Source organism: Fusarium falciforme, chromosome 1, assembly GCF_026873545.1.
Source record: "Fusarium falciforme chromosome 1, complete sequence".
NCBI classification, from domain to species: Eukaryota; Fungi; Ascomycota; class Sordariomycetes; order Hypocreales; family Nectriaceae; genus Fusarium; species Fusarium falciforme.
This window is the reverse complement of record NC_070544.1, coordinates 2,177,652-2,194,300: the sequence shown is the minus strand read 5'-3', so window position 1 is coordinate 2,194,300 and position 16,649 is coordinate 2,177,652. Positions and strand designations below refer to the sequence as shown.

Below are 16,649 nucleotides of genomic sequence, written 5' to 3'. Positions count from 1 at the left end.
AATAGGTCGGTCGGTCATTGGACATGGGTTTTTTTGCTGCTGGATAGGTAGCGGTTACTATAGAGGTCGGGGAATCTTCAATGGAGAAATCTATTCATCCAATGTCTAACATGTTTCATGGTCACATTCCATTCACCGCCGATAATCTCAACGGCTGCTTGTCTCCCGTCTCCCGTCTGGCTCATGGACTATGGCTAAAGTGTAAATGCCCCGTAACCAACCACATGGCAATGAGAAGCCATGACGGTTGAAAAAGATCCAATACACTCGAGCTTTCAACGCAATGTGACCCTCGACCCGGGTTCCGCGTCAAACCTTGTCACCCCCTCCTATATCCCCGTTCCCGTGGTCAAAAGGACGGGAGGCGCACGGTCTGGCTGGAGGCTCCTCTCACCGCTGCTGGTCGCTTTTTGTGTATCTTTTCTTCTTTTATTTGTGTTATTGCGCTTGGACTTTGGTCAGGGTCTAGCGTTGCGCGGGGGGACGACGGACGGACGGTTCAGTGACGGGCCGGTGCTAGAGGGGAGGTTAGGAGGTTGGTGCGTGACCTTGATGAAATGGAATGGACCCTAGTTTTTTTTTGAACTGCCCCTAACCTTGATGGTGATAAGGACGAGACACTACGGGTGCAACCGTCAACATTCAAGTTCATAAAGGTACCCTTTTTCAGATCATGATAAACTGATTTGATGCTTCGTGCTCAGTTTCCCTATATATCTTCTATAAAACCATGGGCTCCAAAAAAAAAAAAGTGAGAAAAAAATACCTATAGCAAATCATGACCTTTCCTGTCCATGTCCATTGCCCCCCCTGTCCCTGCCTAGCCGTGTATGTTCATTGAGAAAGACAAACCAAACATCCATACAAAGTGTTTCCCCTTCCATGCGACGCGCAAGACCCTCTAGCTTTTTTCCGATGCAGATGAATTTTGAGACGAGACTCGGGCGGGAGACCGACTCATCTCGTGTGAAGACGACATTGGTCATGATAATAAAAGACGGGGAATAGGAACCGTCCAAGGGTCTTGGGATGCAAGTTGACGGAATTTGACACAACCAACCGTTCTGCTATGCCGTGCAGAGAAATGTAAATGCTTCTGACAAAGGGTGAATCATGTAGAAATGTGTGAAAGGATATTGAAAATGTGAGACGCAATGCCTCGTCGTCGGTGATACTTGCTTAGAAGGGATCTGACGCCTCGTCCTATGGCGGCGTCATCTGCTCCTCCATGAGCATCTTGCGAACCTCGCTCTCGAGGTTCTGCTCGGCCACGGCGGCATCTTCGTCTTCGACGGCGCCTGTGACCTTGTTGGCGAGCTCAATCTTCTTCTGGCAGGCTTTGTAGATGAGCTCTTCGATAGTGTGCGATGCGATGAGTCGGATGATCTCGACGTCGCGCTTCTGACCGAGACGATGGGCGCGGTTCTCGGCCTGGATGTCGTCCTGAGGGTTGTCCGACTGGTCAAAGATGATGACCTTGTTGGCGGCTGTGAGGTTGATGCCCGTGCCGCCGGCTCCAGTGGTGAGGAGGAACACTGGGATCTCGGGGTCATCGTTGAATTCGTCTATGAGCGTCTGACGGTCGGAAACGTTGGTGTTGCCCATCAGGATGCGGTGCTGGATTCCCTGTAGAGAGAGGACTTCCTGCAGGAGCTCAATGACGCGCGAGAACTTGCTAAACACCAAGACCCGGTCGCCGTTCTCCTGGTACTGTTGGATCAGCTCAAGCAGCTTCTTGACCTTGCCACTATCCATCTCCGTCTCCTCGGGAACATCAAAGCGTCCGAGAAGCTTGGGGTAGTCACGGCACCAGAGGTGTAGCTCAAAGTCGGAAGCGTTCTTGAGCTCTTGAATGAGGTGCTTGATGTCCGGCTGGTGCAGCTCATCCTGCGACACGTTGTCCATCAGGATCTGGGCCATCTTTTCCACCTTGGCATCGTCAAAGTGACGTCTGAATAGGAGAGGGTGGAGCGCAGCCTTGCGAAGCTGGATCCAGACGTTGTTCTGGTCGTTCTGGCGACCACGAGCCTTCTTGGCACGTTGAGATGGCTCTTGTCGGAACACCTCCTCGTACTCGGCATATACTGCTTTCTGACTCTTGCTCATCTCGCAATGAACGACATTGCAGATCTTGGGGGGCATATCCGATAGGACTTGATCCTTGCGACGCTGGAGAATGAAGGGTTCCAGAATGGTGCGGGCTCGCTTGACACGCTCGCTGTATAGGAAAGCGCCGTTCGAGACGTCCCTGACAGTGACCTTTTGGCTAAAGATGTACTGGATATGCTCCATACAGCTGTTGAACATTTCGGGATTGATGAAGTTGAGGAGAGAAGTCATCTCCAAGAGGTTATTTTGAACAGGAGTTCCTACGAAATGTTAGCAACGGTCAAGTCGATTGAGTGAGTGAGTGACATACCCGTAAGCAGCATCTTCCATTGCGCCGTGATGCGGCGGAGGTCCTTGTAGATTTTGGTCTCGGGATTCTTCATCTTGTGGCCCTCATCAAAGATGGCGGCGTTGAGTTCGAATGATTGCATGGCCTCGATGTCGGCAATGTTGTTAATCTGAGAGTAGGTCGCAAGGACGACGTGAAACGCCTCCGGCTCCTGTTCAATCTCGTAGGCGATCTCAGCTCGCTCAGTCTGGGAGCCTCGATATCCGATCACAGATAGATCAGGAGCGAACTTTTCAAACTCGCCGAGCCAGTTGTTGTATGTGCTAGGAGGAACGACGATGAGGTTCGGCCAGGGTCGCTTCCGGCTGGGGTTGTCGTTGTACTCCTCAACTAGATGGCATATAAGTGAGATGACCTGGCAAGTCTTGCCCAGACCCATCTCATCGGCCAGGATACACCCAATGTTGAAGTTGTACAGCAGAGACATCCAGTTGAGACCGACAAGCTGGAATGGCCTCATCTCACAGTGGCCATCCATAAAGTGAGGCTGACGAGGGATGGGAGGACGAACATACTTGACAGTGCTGAAACTTGTCGGGGTGGGAGGAAGGTTCTCCTCTGAAGTCTGACGTCGTGCCCGCTTGTCATGACCAAAAGTATCGACATCCCATGTGTCGACCTGACCCTTGATGGCTTTGGCGTCAGCCTCGCACTTGGCAACGACCTGGTCAATTGCGGAAACTGCGTCAAGAAAAACCCCAACTGCGTCGACGACGTTGTCACCAATGCTGATCTTGGATGCCTTTCGGGCGCCTGGCTTCTTTCCTATGGTTACCCTTCTGGCCTTGTCAAGATCGTCGAAGGGTCGTTTCTCAATCATGCACTCGAGCTGAGACTCCTTCATGCCGGTCATGGCCGCCAATTCCTGAATTGTGCTCGTGTTGATGTAGTTTAGCACCTTGTCCTCAGCGTCGTCGCTCGGCTCTGGTGAAGCCTCTGCCTGGTATGTATCCTCCTTGTCATCGTCAACGAGGTTGATGACTAGTGGATCGTCGCTCGAGGGAAGCTCAGGGAGAGAAACTTGGGAGGAAGGATCAGGAGGATTTCGTCGACCTTGTATCAATCGTCGTCGAGGTTTCTGAGGGCTCGGGGATGCCGTGCGAGATTGAGAGCGGGATGTATCTCGGCTGCTAATAGCAACTGACTGCAGAGCGCCCTTGCTGATAAGACGTCTCTTGGGCTTGGGTGCAGGCTTTTGTCGTTGCTGTGCCATTTGTTGCTCCAGGAGAAGGATTGTGTCATCGATATCGTTGTGGCATGTTTTCAGAGCACTTCTGGCCTTTTCTGAGGGCACTCTGTCCCCAAAAACGTCAAAGATTTGACGGAGTCTGCTTCTAACCTGTCTCTCGTCCGCCTCAGGGTCGTATGCAAAGGCCGAGATCTGCGCCTTAAACGTCGTCGGCCGAATGTCTCCGCGGGGAGGAGTGAGGTCATCTTCGTCGTCAGAGATGAGGTTGATTGGGTCCATTGCTGGACGCTTGTTGGTCATGGTGGTAGGTGGCCGCTGAGGCGGACGGAATATCGTGCCAACAGGGGCGAGTCGGGTGGTTGCTAGGGGCGTGGACTTCTTGGGTTGTTGAAAAGGCGAGGACGCAGGAACTTCAATGATGCTACTTGCAGGAGAAGACGATCTCATAGATGCAAGCATGGGCTTTTGGAGAATCTGAGTTGGTTGTGTTGTTTCACGATCGCGAAGAAAGGCGGACGGTGAACAAGGTATGGTTTCCGCTCCTAGTTCGTCGGCATCGTCGATGAGGATCGTGTTGCGAGCGAGTGACGGCGTTCGTGGTACGGCGTTTGAATGCCGGATTGGTAACGGCGAGGAGCTTCGCGCCATGTTGAATAGTTCCCAAAAGGGAAAAATGACAATAGAGAGAGAACGGGTTGGGTTGTTTGAGGGCGAGGTGAGGCGGGGGCGAGAGAATTGGTTCGTTTTGGGAAGAGAGCGTTTGTTTGAATTAGCGATTATGCCCCAAAGTGGCATGAAAGGCAAAGAACTAGAACAAGAGGGGCCATTTGACGAGAAAGCGAGGAAGTGTCAGGGCGGACACTGTGTCAGTGCTCGTTATTGACAATGGAAACTTCAGCAGTGTCGACGAGCGTGAGAGGGCTCGGTTTCGTTGGTGGCTGACCCCGAGAGAGGGTGGAGATTTTTCGAGCCCGTTTGTTCAAGACGAGACGCGCTTCCGCCACATTACACACCCGACTAGCACACGATCGGCATCGCGAAGTCACGTGCTGTTGAAGGGAGAAGGGGAACAGGATGGGACAAAAGAGAAGGTCAAGAATCAGTGCTATATATATTAATAGCACATATTTGAATGACATTGGACTCTTTGTGAAGAAAAAGAATATTTCTTTATTTCAATTCACATCTTGGGCGCTGGCCATCGCCTGGCAAGTGCTTTCACTAAAACCAACTCAGTGCTGGCTTGCACGTGCAGGTGGGACGTGTGAGCCTCAAGCCTCCCGTGTCTTGCTTGGCTCTCACTGAAACTCATCCAGCTCGACTCCGTTCAATCCGATATCCCCCTCCCCAAATCATTTCACATTCATCTGCCATCTCACAAAAATGGCGACCCGACGTATCATTGCGACTGAAAAGACCATCCTCGATAAGGATGACCCTATTGAGGAAAAGTCCGATATTGCTCCTGCTGTGCCAAAGTGAGTACTGTCCTCTGTGTCCTCATCTTCACATTATCCCCATCACCACTCAACCCGCCGCGTCTGGATGAAAACAAAACTAACCAAATCCAACAGGGATGTCATCTACAAGCTCTTGGCCTTTACTATTGGCATGATTGTACTCCCCATCGGATCCTACTTTCTCACTGTTAATACCATCTTCCGGGGTATGGCTCTCCTCTCCTCCGCCAGGTGTCGTCATCATCACGTCTCAGCTAACCATTCACTACCAGGCAACTCATCCTTCGCTGGTGGCTTTGCTGCTGTCATGGCCAATGTCGTGCTTGTTGCATATATCATCGTCGCAATGAAGGAGGAGAACGCCGAGCAGACAGGTAAACCAAAGTCTGACAGTAAAAAGGATCAATAGTTGTAGCCATGGTCGTTCGCATATTGCCCCTTTACAACTCATTCTGCTCACTCAATGTCACAATCTTTCACCTTGATCACTCGCAGATTTGGTACACTCATAGATATCGGGTCGCCATCAAAATTATTTTCTCCCGTCGCTTCCATGAACCCGTCGTCTTGACGAGCCATGCCTGAGCGACCTCTGCTTGCAGCCACGTGTATATGCTATATGTACGTTCCAGAGCCTGAGCATGATTAGTCTTGGCCGTGGCGGATAGATCCGTCATCTGCTCTCCCCTCCTCCACTGGATATCCTCAAGGAATGAGTTGCGCAAACTTGAACCCGCCAACGCCTCGTACAGTTTCGTGTGCCTATGTACCATCTCCTCAGCCAGATCCGTTCGTATGCCTTGCTTCCATTCCTCAGTCAAGGTCTTGAAACTCATCAACGCGACCCCGTCCGAATTAGCCCAAAAAGTTGCTGTCCTTGCTCCCCCATACAGACAATCGCAGTTCATCACACAGAATACTCCGCGTCCACCAGAGAAGTGGAAAGCGGATTGCTTGAAGTCAAGTGCTGCGCTTGGAGCATAGTTGATCTTCAAGATCAAGAAAACGGGTATCAACAAAGGAGAGTAAGAGCATAAGAATGTGCGTATGCGTATGCGCGTGCGTGCACGTGTACATGTACGTGCGGAGGGGTGTGTGTGTGTGTGTGTGTGTGTGTAGTCGTTATTATCGATCGAGCCATCGATTTTCTCAAGTGTTTTTGCTGAACCGGCGGGCGAACCAACTCTTACGCTTTTCGCCACTCTCAGACCCAGGTCGTTGCAACTGTTGCGACTGTTGCGTCGACGTCCGCCTCAGAAGCGCGTGTTTCGGTTTCTGAGCCGCAGCTGGTGGCTGTTGTGCTGCAGCAGGTCGCGCCTGTGGAGACGGCGGTCCTTGTGGTTGTTTTCCGTTTCCATTAGCGCCGGAGCCCGGCCAGGGTCGGGACTGATACGGTTGCTGTGCCATATTGGGAGCGGAGCCATGCTCATTAAAAGGTTCGCGGCGCTTAGCCGGCATTGTCCGATCGATCGAGCTGTTGTCGCTGCTCGTGGGGTCCGTCTGGTATCCTGCCTGATCCGAGTTGCCGCTGCCCGCTGCAGATGTCACGGTCTCATATGATCGATCCTTGTGAGGCAGAGGGTAAATGTTCTGGTCACGTCCGTGGTTTTGGTACTGTGGCTCCGACTGTAACCTAGACATCCGTTGCCGCGACGGCCCGGTCCCGTAACCGTTGTTGTAAGCCTGCCCATCAAAGTAGCTGCTTCGGGGAGGTCCCGACTCGTAGTGGGAGTTTTCGGGCCTGAGAGACGCAGGTCGACCATAGTAGCTGTCGTGAGGATAACGAGATTGGTTGGTAAAAGAACTGTTGCGTCGGTTCCAATTGGCTTGTGAGTCTGTCTCTGCCATGGTGTTAGTGGTCTGACCTTGCCAGAGGTCGAATCTTGACTCACCCGCTCGATAGAGCGACTTGCGTGAGTAACCACCGTCAATCGCCGCCTCGAAACTTCGAATTGTGTCTAGCGGGCGTTCCCATCTGTTTCGAGTAGGGTTCGACTTGTCAGGATCGGCTGCGAGTTTCATGTTAGTGATGTTGGTGCGATGGTAAATGAGGCGACAAACCGATGGCGTTTCCGTATGTATCTTTGTGTTGTACTGAGCGCAGAGGCGCAAAAGTCGACTCGGTCATCATGGCGGCGACAACAGCTGATTCCGTGTTAGTTGACTCCTGATCACCCTCACACTGAGTGAATGGCATGACATACATGGCTCTGCTTCGCTGATAGCCAAGGTAGGGTCGGCTTTGCTGTGTAGACGTTTTGCTTCCTTCTCTGCGTGTGTTTCCTGCAAATCCTTGCTCCCAGAGCTCTTATGCGATCGTTGAGAATGGAAACTGAAGGTTCGATGATCGGCGGGTGGGTTCTGTGAGGTCCGGCGCGGCTGGGACTGGGACTGAGACTGGGGCTGGGTCTGGGAGTTTTGATAGTACGGCTGCTGTTGTTGCTGCTGCTGCTGCTGATAAGGCTGCTGCTGATATTGCTGGGCCGGATAATTCGACGGCGGTGGGTATTGGCGATACTGGTCCGTGGAGGTCGCCATGGTTGCGGGCGCTTGGGGAGACGACTGTTTTATTGATATGGTTGTTGGGACTGGATGGATCTCGAAGACGGCCCTTGCGCTTGCGACTAGGGTCTCAGGGTGATAAGTCGAGCGGAGAGACGCAGGCAATCGACCGATGAGATGGAGATTGTGGACAAGAGGTTGCAAGGAGCAAGGAGCAACGCGGTCGGGGAGAGAGGCCGAAACAAAGCCAAACGGCTACTAGCAAGGAAGATGAGGAAGCGTCGTGGGCCTGGGAGATGGATATTTTTGCGAGTGGAGATTTGGGGCCTTGAAGAGTAGCTGGCGCAGGATGACTCTGGAAGAGGTTGGGGCGTGGGAGCGGCAGAGTGGGCTGCTTCCGGCGGAGCTTGGGGGGCTATCAAAGATGAACCTGGTCAGAGACGACAGAGGGTGGATCCGACTCGTGGACAGGCGCCGGCGCCGAGAGAGCTAGGCACGTCTGGGTGTCGCAGTAGGGGTTACGAGTGGCTCGACAAGCCGCTCCAGCTTCCAGCAAGGTAACTCGGTGCTTTCTTTGTGAGCTGTGCTGTAGGTACTGTAATACAGCTGCAAGTGTGTTTAGCTCCGTACGCTGGACGACGTGATCATTCGTTGATGCAGTGGTCGGCCGGGATTAGCACCTCTGGGTAGACGCTGTAGGTTGAGCGGCTGGGCAACCAGGTACTGAAATCTCGTCCTTATCGCGGTTGTGAAACAGGCCAATAAACCCGACCGGGATGTGGGCGAAGAGCGACCGTGGATAAGAGTAGACTTCCAGTTGGGTTGCAATGCTGAATTTCTTGTTGCTCTAGCGGCGGCTGCGTGATAGTGATGTGAGATCTGCACCGGAAATGCGCTGCCGTTGCTGTATGTACTCCGTACCTACGGTAGGCAGGTAGACAGCTCGAGGTGGAGGCGGAGGCGGTTCTTTTCTTGGTACTCGCAAGGATGTCTCCTTGTATCTTTCTTCCCTTTCCGTCGCTGCTTGTCTTCCCGTAATTCAGGTTGAATATCCTTTTGTCGGCGATGCTGTTTGAAGCCCACCTTTCTTTGGTGATCGTTCTCGAAACGGCACTTCGCAAGTGCTTGCGTCAGACCCGGTCAACCTTTTTTCTCCTTCTGTCTCTGGCGCTGGGTCCTGACGTCACTATCGACTAGGACGGTCTCCAATCTCGGCCGGCGCGACTAATAACAGGGGGAACTGAGCCGTGCCACGTTCAGTGAGTCGGTCGTCCAGAGTGGCTTGCTGCTCTGGCTGCCTTTGATTGCTGGAACACAGGGGGACGTTCAAACCTGCCAAGGCCTCGTGGGCGTGGAGGTTTTGATGGGTCTGGACTGGGGCGCGGCAACCACTTGCGTGAGTGTGGCGGGCAGCGGGGGCTGGAGATCGGGTTTCGAGTGTTCCGTGATGCTCGGGGAGGCCAGGCAGGGATGCTTGAGCGAATGTCGTTATCTCGAGATGGGCTGGCGCCACGATGGGATTTGATTGATGGCGGCAGACGTGGTATGGTATTCACCTTCAAGTAAGGTGCCACCGCAATTAAGGGTAATTAGTTGAAAACCTGGAGTATGCCGGTAATGTCGTGTCGTGTCGTGGATAGTAGCAGCAGCGCTCTGGTCGAGGGGACTGGCCCAATAACGGGTGAGAATGCCTTGCTCGTGGGATTGATTGCTCCGAATCACTCGACCAGGATCCAGAGGAGGTGCAGTATCCGTACCGATAGATGAATGGATTGGAGGAGGATGACTGACTGACTGACGGCTCGAGCGCGTGAGAGGAAATAATTACAATAACGAAAGACGACGCAGCCGCAGGAATTGAGCGAGAGAGAGGGAAGCCTTCTTCTTTTCCAAACAAAAAACTAAGATCACTCGGGGAGTGTGAGGGGGGACAGTCGACATATGGATATTTTAAGTGAGGTGATGTGCTGGGTCGGTATGTAAGGTACCTTCCATCCTCGTGTTCTTGCCTTGCTTGTGACTTGGGTTTACGCGGATTCAGTAGCAATCAGCTTCCTGAGCATCCAATATGGGCAACGGATGGACAATTGAAATGGGTCCTTTGGAGGCGACACATGCGCGTCCAGGGAGGGCTACAGCGAAGCGCAGCGCATTCAGCTAGTAAACGAGCCTCTCGAGATCCATGGATGGCTCCAGCACAGCAGCAGCCAGGCCAGACGAAGACCGGCCAGGGGAGCGAGCGAACGGAGCGAGATTCGGGAGCATCGAGACACACCAGACCATCCATCTGACCATGACGCGTCTTTTCTCCCCCCGCTACTGCGGTGACAGCCACGACGTGCGTCGTTGCCGAACAAGAGCTACGAGGATTCCCACGGGGATCCAATAAAAGGAGGGAATAGCTGCAAAAATGCAACCAGGGCTCGCACCTTGTACCCGGGCCAGTGGACCAGAAGGAAACCTAAAACGAAGAATCCAGTTGCATCCAAGATAAAGATAGTCTTGTCTGCTCTCGCATCAGTCAGCGCTGATAGCTGCTGCGCCTTGTAGTGGACTGTACGGAGTAGTGGCCGCCTGCCAGCGCCATAAAGTCAACTTTTGCTGCGCAAACACCATTGCTACCGACCATCCAACTCTGCCCATGGCACTCTCGGGGGCTGGAAAAAATGTTTAAAAAATCCATCCTCGTCTAGAGGAAAACAACACGGCAAGGGCTTCCTTCTCGGCAGGTCTAGTCTCTGTCTGCCACGTCCTCGGCTCCATGCTCATGCATCAAATCGTGCGTTGGGTTGGGTTGGTTGCTGCAGTCTCACGCCTTGCCCTGCTGCGGCGGTCTTCCGTACAGCACGCGCGCGCGTTAAGTGGTGCAAGCAGAGCCCGGTGGTCGGTCAAGTCAGGGCAGAGGCCATCGGTCCAGGGCTGGTCCAGCTGGAGGCAGCTAATCAAGGTCCGCTAGAGGAACAATTCCCCAACAGAGGTCATCTTGACGTTGACTTTGGCCGCGGGGGCTGATCGGTTACCTCGCCCCTGTTTTTATCTCGTGTTGGGTGGCTCCCACACACCATCTTTTCTCGCAACCTCTCGCACCTCATCCTTCGTGTGAGAGGACAGGACGGGCCCTTGAGGCGTCTCCTCCCGCTGGATGCACTGCGCTGCGCTGCACAGGAAAGACGAAACTCGGAGAGGAGCTCAGCCACGATGAGGGCCACAGTCGAATCTCGATGCTCCCTCGATCGGCCCTTTCTCCAACACTGCACCACCTCCTCTCAGGCGCTGAGGCCCTACGAGCGGGAGAGGCCCCGGTTAATAAGGCACCTTGGCGAGATCTTGGCCTCTTGGCCGTCCCATCACTATTGCCCATTGTCCCATCAATGCACGCACGCATCTTTGGATGGGCTCTGTTCCTTGGAATTGTTGTCTCGACTCGTTCTTTTGCATACGTGAGATGAAGCTGTGTGTCAATGCTGGGTACCAACCACCCAAGAACCAAACATTGATGGGCTTGTTGCCCAAATACCGCCTGTTCTACGGAGCAATGGCTCTCACCTACTTTCCAGAGCTATTCCTCGATCATCGAATTTCCCGTCTGCCAACGTTGAATTGGCTGGTTGCCCCGGTAAGCCCGACGATCAAAGCCCCCGGCCTGCAGGAAGCCCATGTCGTTTCGGACTAGCAAAAGACTTTCCGAACGATCCTCTTTCCTTGCATTTCTCTTGAAGCTCTCCACCCATATAGCTCCTGTTGCTGGGCTGAGCTGGCTGGCAGGCAATTTTCAGCTGGCTCAGCGCATCTTTGGGTTCAAGACTGCGCGGGTAGAGCTTGGGTGATGGTGTCGAGCTCTCCACCTGCTGAAACACCCTTACCACGAGGGCGGGACTTGGTTATGTGCCTCCAATGTTCACTGCCGGTGTCCAAGGCCGAGACATTGGTTCGTTGATTCAACCGGATGAACTCAAATGGCCACATGGAATCCAGCAACACCCGGGTCTTCCGGCTGGCTGCAGCGTAATGCGGCGTCACCCATGCAGAGAGAGGCATGAGCAGGAGGAAGACGACATGGGATAGATACCTCCATGTGAGACGACACGGCTTTGCCTCGCCTAGCCTCCCAAGCTGCATGCTGCATGGCTTGCCAGCCAACTTTTTCTTGTTCAGAGCCGAGCCGTCTGAGCAGGCATCGAGCAACGGCGGTGACTTCTCAGATCATGGTGGCCCAAGCGAACCGTCATTTCACGCCCTACTACACATCTCGAGCATGTCTGCTGGTTTGATTAACCTCGCCCATTACCAAGTCTACAGTACTTGCATCTCTTCAAGGCACCGGCGGCAACGGTAGCCCTGGGGCCATGCTCGGTAGCACGAATAAACTTGGTTACTGTCGCAGTGGGAAAGCCACAACAGGACTAGTATGGCCCTAGAAGATGAAGAGAATGGTGTTATCAGACCATTTATTGCCCTGGTGCCACTATGCCTTGGTCGACTCGGGACCTGAAAGTTTACTAGCGGCAGAAATATGCCGTGAGCTTGTTCGTCCCGAATGGGTGCCTATCAAGCAAGATACGAGATAACATTTTGGTGTGTTGCTCTTGCGAACAACCGCACTTCCCCTTTTTGATACCTTGCGATGTTTTGCAAATATCATTGATTCCTGACTGAGCATTGGTTGTTCCTAGGAAACCTAGTCTATCCAACCCTCGGTGTCGAAGCAGCTCAAGAGGGATAGCTACTCTGACTTGACCCAGGCCTCTTAGTTATTGGATTATTGAGAAAATCCCACGCTCGGTATCTCTTGAAGGGTCTTGTAGTAGCTGCCGCGGTGCATTATAGTTCATGGCTCTTGGCTGTCGGAGCTTGTGAGCCAGTTCCCCCAAAGGTTAACTGGCTTCAGGTCAAGAGCCAAGAGCCGAGAGTTAAGAGCCATGTGACAATTAACTTGCATATACCACTTCGACTAGACTCCTCCTGGATGATCTAGAATATAAAGCCATCTGAAACACTGGATGCTGTTGGTGAGCAGATCCTCAATATCTATCTTATCTGTTCAACCCTCCAACGCCAAGTTCCCCACGGGGTTGCGACAACGTTGTAACATGGCCCAACTTTCGAGCCATCTGTGAATTTAAAGATCATCTCAGCTGGTACCTCAAATCTGGATGGAAAGAACTTGGAGGTATCGGGACGGCGTACAAGTCGTCCCCCGTTTGACTTGGTACAACCTCCATCTTTGGTAGCCATGATACCGCAAACAAAGAGGGAGCCGGATAGAAACCGGGTCATTGAGACCGCTGACGTTGTAGGCGCAATAGCTTATAGCAACTAGATATGATGGCTGCGATGAAAGCTCCTGGGATTTTATAGAGCTGACATAGTCAATGGCCTCTATCGTGTGCCCATCGATCAAGGCATAAGAGATGCATCCATCATGTGGCTTCGTAGCCCCATGCTGAAGAAGGTAATTGGATCTGTTTCTAGAAATTAACCTTATTCCCCTAAATAGTGATCGTCAGCATCAATTGTTGGTGTTGGCTGGTCTTGTGTTCGATGCCCACCCCTGTGTTACCATCCTGCCTGGGAAGTATATCACCAACTTGAGTTGGCAACAACAAGGGCACATGATCTAACAGAGGCGCAGCATGTGGTCACCAACCTCGTTACATTCTCCCTTGGCCCAGACACAAAGACATCAAAGAGGGAGGCATCATGTTTTGTGCGATATATGTGTACCTAGTCGCAAATTCACAAGCTCCGCCACGGTTACCTAGACAACCTGAATATTGAACGAGTATTGCGGAAGCGTTTTGTGCGTTAAGATACAGCGTATTACGAAACACGGGGATTGTTGAACAGTTGACTACCGCCAAGACGACACAAGTCGGAGGGCATCATGGCAAGACTATCACACACCAATGGAACACATGGAGCACATAGTGGCAACCCGAAGCAAACACCCAGTCTGGATCGCCGTCAAGAGGTAGTGGTCGTGTGTGTGGTTCAAAAGACATTCCGATTCATCATAAGACGCCGACCATGGCTCAAAATCTCCCATACGAGTCAAATCACAATCCAGCATTCAGGGACGCTTGTGCTGCCGTAATAATAGCCCTGAACCTGGCATTCATCGATGAATCGCTTGTACCCTAGTCACTCGCCGCTGCCGCCGCCGAAGTTCCGGTCTCGAACCCCATCCATAAAACAGTGTTCCATCGCTGGTCCTCTGTGGACTTGCCCTGGTCGAGATCGATTTCGCCAACCGCTGCATGAATGGGTGGGGGAATAAGAAATATCATCAAACGAGAAGCTCAGGTGTACAGAGCCTTCGGGGTTGGGATTTGACGTCTTTTTGAATTCAATGCCTCAAAGCAAGGCAATTTGCTTTATCCTTGCCTCGACCAATGCAGCCAAATGAGAACCGCCCTCACTACCAACTCCAGCCCGAAGCCCTTTTTTTTATATCGAAGATGGGTACAGCATGACGCGAACAGAAGCACCGAAGGACTTGGTGGGAAGAGGGGAGGTGAACTTGGCGCGGACGACGCCGGAGTTGCCTGGTGTAGAGAGTTAGCTAGCGTTCATGCCGTGAAAAGTCGAAATGAATTTACCGTGTGGCCGGGTGACCTTGCCCCAGATGACACGGATCTTGGTGCCCCGGATCTCCTTCTGGCCCCGGTAGACGAAAGCGACCTTCTTGCCAAGGTAGAAGCTGGATAGATGGTCAGTATCCAAGCTGACTCGAGAACCCCTCCCCTCATGAAGCAACATACTTGGCGCCCTGGGTGTCGTCAACACCCTCGATCTTGATCAGGCTGGTGGCAGGGCGGGTAGTGTGACGAGAGCGCTGGTAGCTCAGGTGACGTCCCCTAAACCATCATCGTCAGTCCAAAATTCCATCGTATCGGTGTAGTGCCGTGGCTTCGCTAAATTTCGATATCGGAATTTCGAGATCGGTGTGCTCGGCGGTTCGAGCACGGAATCTCATCTCGCGCGTGCCAGCAGGCGGATGAAGGAGTACTCACTTGACGTATACTATAGAGCGAGTTAGCAAAGTTCCCAAGACAATATTCAATTCCCAGATTTCAGAGCCGCATCGGCTCCTCGTGGGCGGGCGGGAAAGACTCACGTCGGTGACCGGCTTCCGAAGGCATCGTGACTGTGTTCTGGCTTCCGCAACCTGGGGGTTAGTAGGGAATTGTCTTAACAAAAAGACCGTTCCGTGTTGCTGGTGCGCGTCGTTGGTGATCTTGTGGTCGGGCTGAGGAGGAGTGGATGCGATGTGGTGTGCGCCGTCCCTAGCCCGAAAACTTTGTGCCCTTGGGTCACGTGTGGGCTTAGGGTTGGAATTTGTGCCAGCCGCATGAATTTTTGGAAACGCCACAGTTGGAGAGCAGCCACACTTGATGTCAGCCACAACCCCAAACTGACGGCCCCGCGCGCTGCTGAGGGCCGGATGAGGCTGTCTCCGGCTTAACGCCGTAGCTGGCCTGCACCACGTCCGTCCGGCGTCCGACTACCGAGCGGAACTGCCCCATCCGCCTGGGCGGTTGAACCTGCTGGATGAATGCGGCCTCGCTGGGTAATTATCCCGAGCGTGGAGAGCTATGATGTTGACAAATCAAGAATGCCTTGGGGGAATATCTTGAAATGGGTTCATGAACCATGCTCATGCTGTCTTGATATCAATACGTGGCCATTGTGCTTTTAGGCTGGAACCTTGTGAAGTACGAGCTCGTTGAGAGCCTACGGTGAACATCATGCCAGCAATGGACAATCCCAGGCATGTCTGTAGTTAATTGATTTGATGCCATCATCTTGCCAAAGTACAGGCTCAGCAAATCTGCTTCTGTGGAGGCGCAAAGTTCCCAACTACCGTAAAAGGAAATTCCCTCAATTCGTTGAATGCTGGACCCTGATCAAGCAGTTTGTCTTGAACGGCTGGATGGAGTAGTGTCTGCCTTTTCCGCCCCAATAGCTTCTTCCTGAAGATCAAGCCGACACCGGGGAGGGGAGGGGTTGGTGCGGATAACACAACACGATCCTGGGCCGAGTCGGACATCAAAGTCCGACGGATTGGGCGATTCATTCACGTCTCGAGAACCTGAAAGACGGAGAGGGAAGCGTGCCTTTATGTGCCTATCAGATAGCCAGGCCCCGTGCCGTCCCAGGGTCTCATCCATGGCAGAGGTTGGGGTTGTTGAGACGTCGCCGCCAGCCAGACGGTGCGCCAAGGTAGGGATCAGGGGCGGCGGTGGGCCTCGACGGGAAAGTCGAACCGCTGCGTGTCACTCCGAGGACCCCTTGTTCAAGACTTCGGTACCTATGGAGAGAAGCATCCATGAGAGACCGCGGTTGGGCCGCCGAGGCAGATGCTAATATGCAGATATACCGGCACCGAGGCCAACGGTTTGTTTGGACTCTGTTCCAGCGGCGGCGGTGGCCGTTCCAAGAGTGGGCGCAACCTCCAAAGGCTCAGATGCGTCTCAGGCTGGCAAATAGCGAGACAGGGACAGTCCAGGATCGGCCGTCCCGTCCAACGGAAGACTGTCCGCTGGGCAACGGCAACAATACCGACCAAAACGAACAAGAGAGAGACAGCTTGATAATCGACCCCCAGTGCGACTTGGGGTGGACCAGGACTGTCCCGCGTTGGGGTGAACTGCGCGCCAGAACCTCTGGGCGGTGGCGGGCGGCCTATGCCCCTCTCACCCTCGCTCGCCGAAGCGCAGGACTCGGTGAGGAATCGATGTCCGGGCAAGCCGGGCTGGCTGACAAAGAAGTTGGATGGATGCAGTGATGTTTAGTTGCAAAAGCAACCTGCTTCGTAATGCTCACGGCACACAGCACATTGCACAAGTACCTACCAACATGTGCCGCCTTGGACAATCACGAGAGGAAAAGAGGAGATGGGGAGGGAGGGAAGGAGGAGGAGGAGAGCTGATGATACATGTTCATGATGGCTATGGATGAGATGAGACAAGCTCCTGGCTTGAAGATGTGGAAACACCATACGTCAACTCCACGACATCCAGTAAGACCTCGAGATGGG

The 16,649-nt window shown here is 53.2% G+C and overlaps 4 protein-coding genes across 4 annotated transcripts; 1 reads left to right on the top strand and 3 right to left on the bottom strand.

The window, feature by feature from the left end:
* Positions 1–1,203: 1,203 nt before the first annotated feature.
* Positions 1,204–4,295, bottom strand: NCS54_00057900 (Hypothetical protein; the record flags this gene model as incomplete). The annotated part of the gene is made up of 2 exons (XM_053146228.1): positions 1,204–2,369; positions 2,420–4,295. The coding sequence occupies 2 exons, from the start codon at positions 4,293–4,295 to the stop codon at positions 1,204–1,206; spliced, it is 3,042 nt and encodes a 1,013-aa protein (XP_053002203.1).
* Positions 4,296–4,964: 669 nt separating this feature from the next.
* NCS54_00057800 (Vacuolar ATPase assembly integral membrane protein VMA21) lies at positions 4,965–5,516 on the top strand (the record flags this gene model as incomplete). The annotated part of the gene is made up of 3 exons (XM_053146227.1): positions 4,965–5,125; positions 5,222–5,313; positions 5,380–5,516. Exons 1-3 carry the CDS (start codon positions 5,031–5,033, stop codon positions 5,514–5,516), a joined length of 324 nt encoding a protein of 107 aa, XP_053002202.1. The 5' UTR covers positions 4,965–5,030.
* A 740-nt stretch (positions 5,517–6,256) lies between these two features.
* NCS54_00057700 (Hypothetical protein) lies at positions 6,257–7,645 on the bottom strand (the record flags this gene model as incomplete). Its single annotated transcript, XM_053146226.1, has 4 exons — positions 6,257–6,948; positions 7,000–7,116; positions 7,169–7,252; positions 7,312–7,645. The coding sequence occupies 4 exons, from the start codon at positions 7,643–7,645 to the stop codon at positions 6,257–6,259; spliced, it is 1,227 nt and encodes a 408-aa protein (XP_053002201.1).
* A 6,411-nt stretch (positions 7,646–14,056) lies between these two features.
* Positions 14,057–14,751, bottom strand: NCS54_00057600 (60S ribosomal protein L33-A; the record flags this gene model as incomplete). The annotated part of the gene is made up of 5 exons (XM_053146225.1): positions 14,057–14,154; positions 14,209–14,309; positions 14,371–14,466; positions 14,623–14,632; positions 14,727–14,751. The coding sequence occupies 5 exons, from the start codon at positions 14,749–14,751 to the stop codon at positions 14,057–14,059; spliced, it is 330 nt and encodes a 109-aa protein (XP_053002200.1).
* Between the last annotated feature and the right edge of the window lie 1,898 nt (positions 14,752–16,649).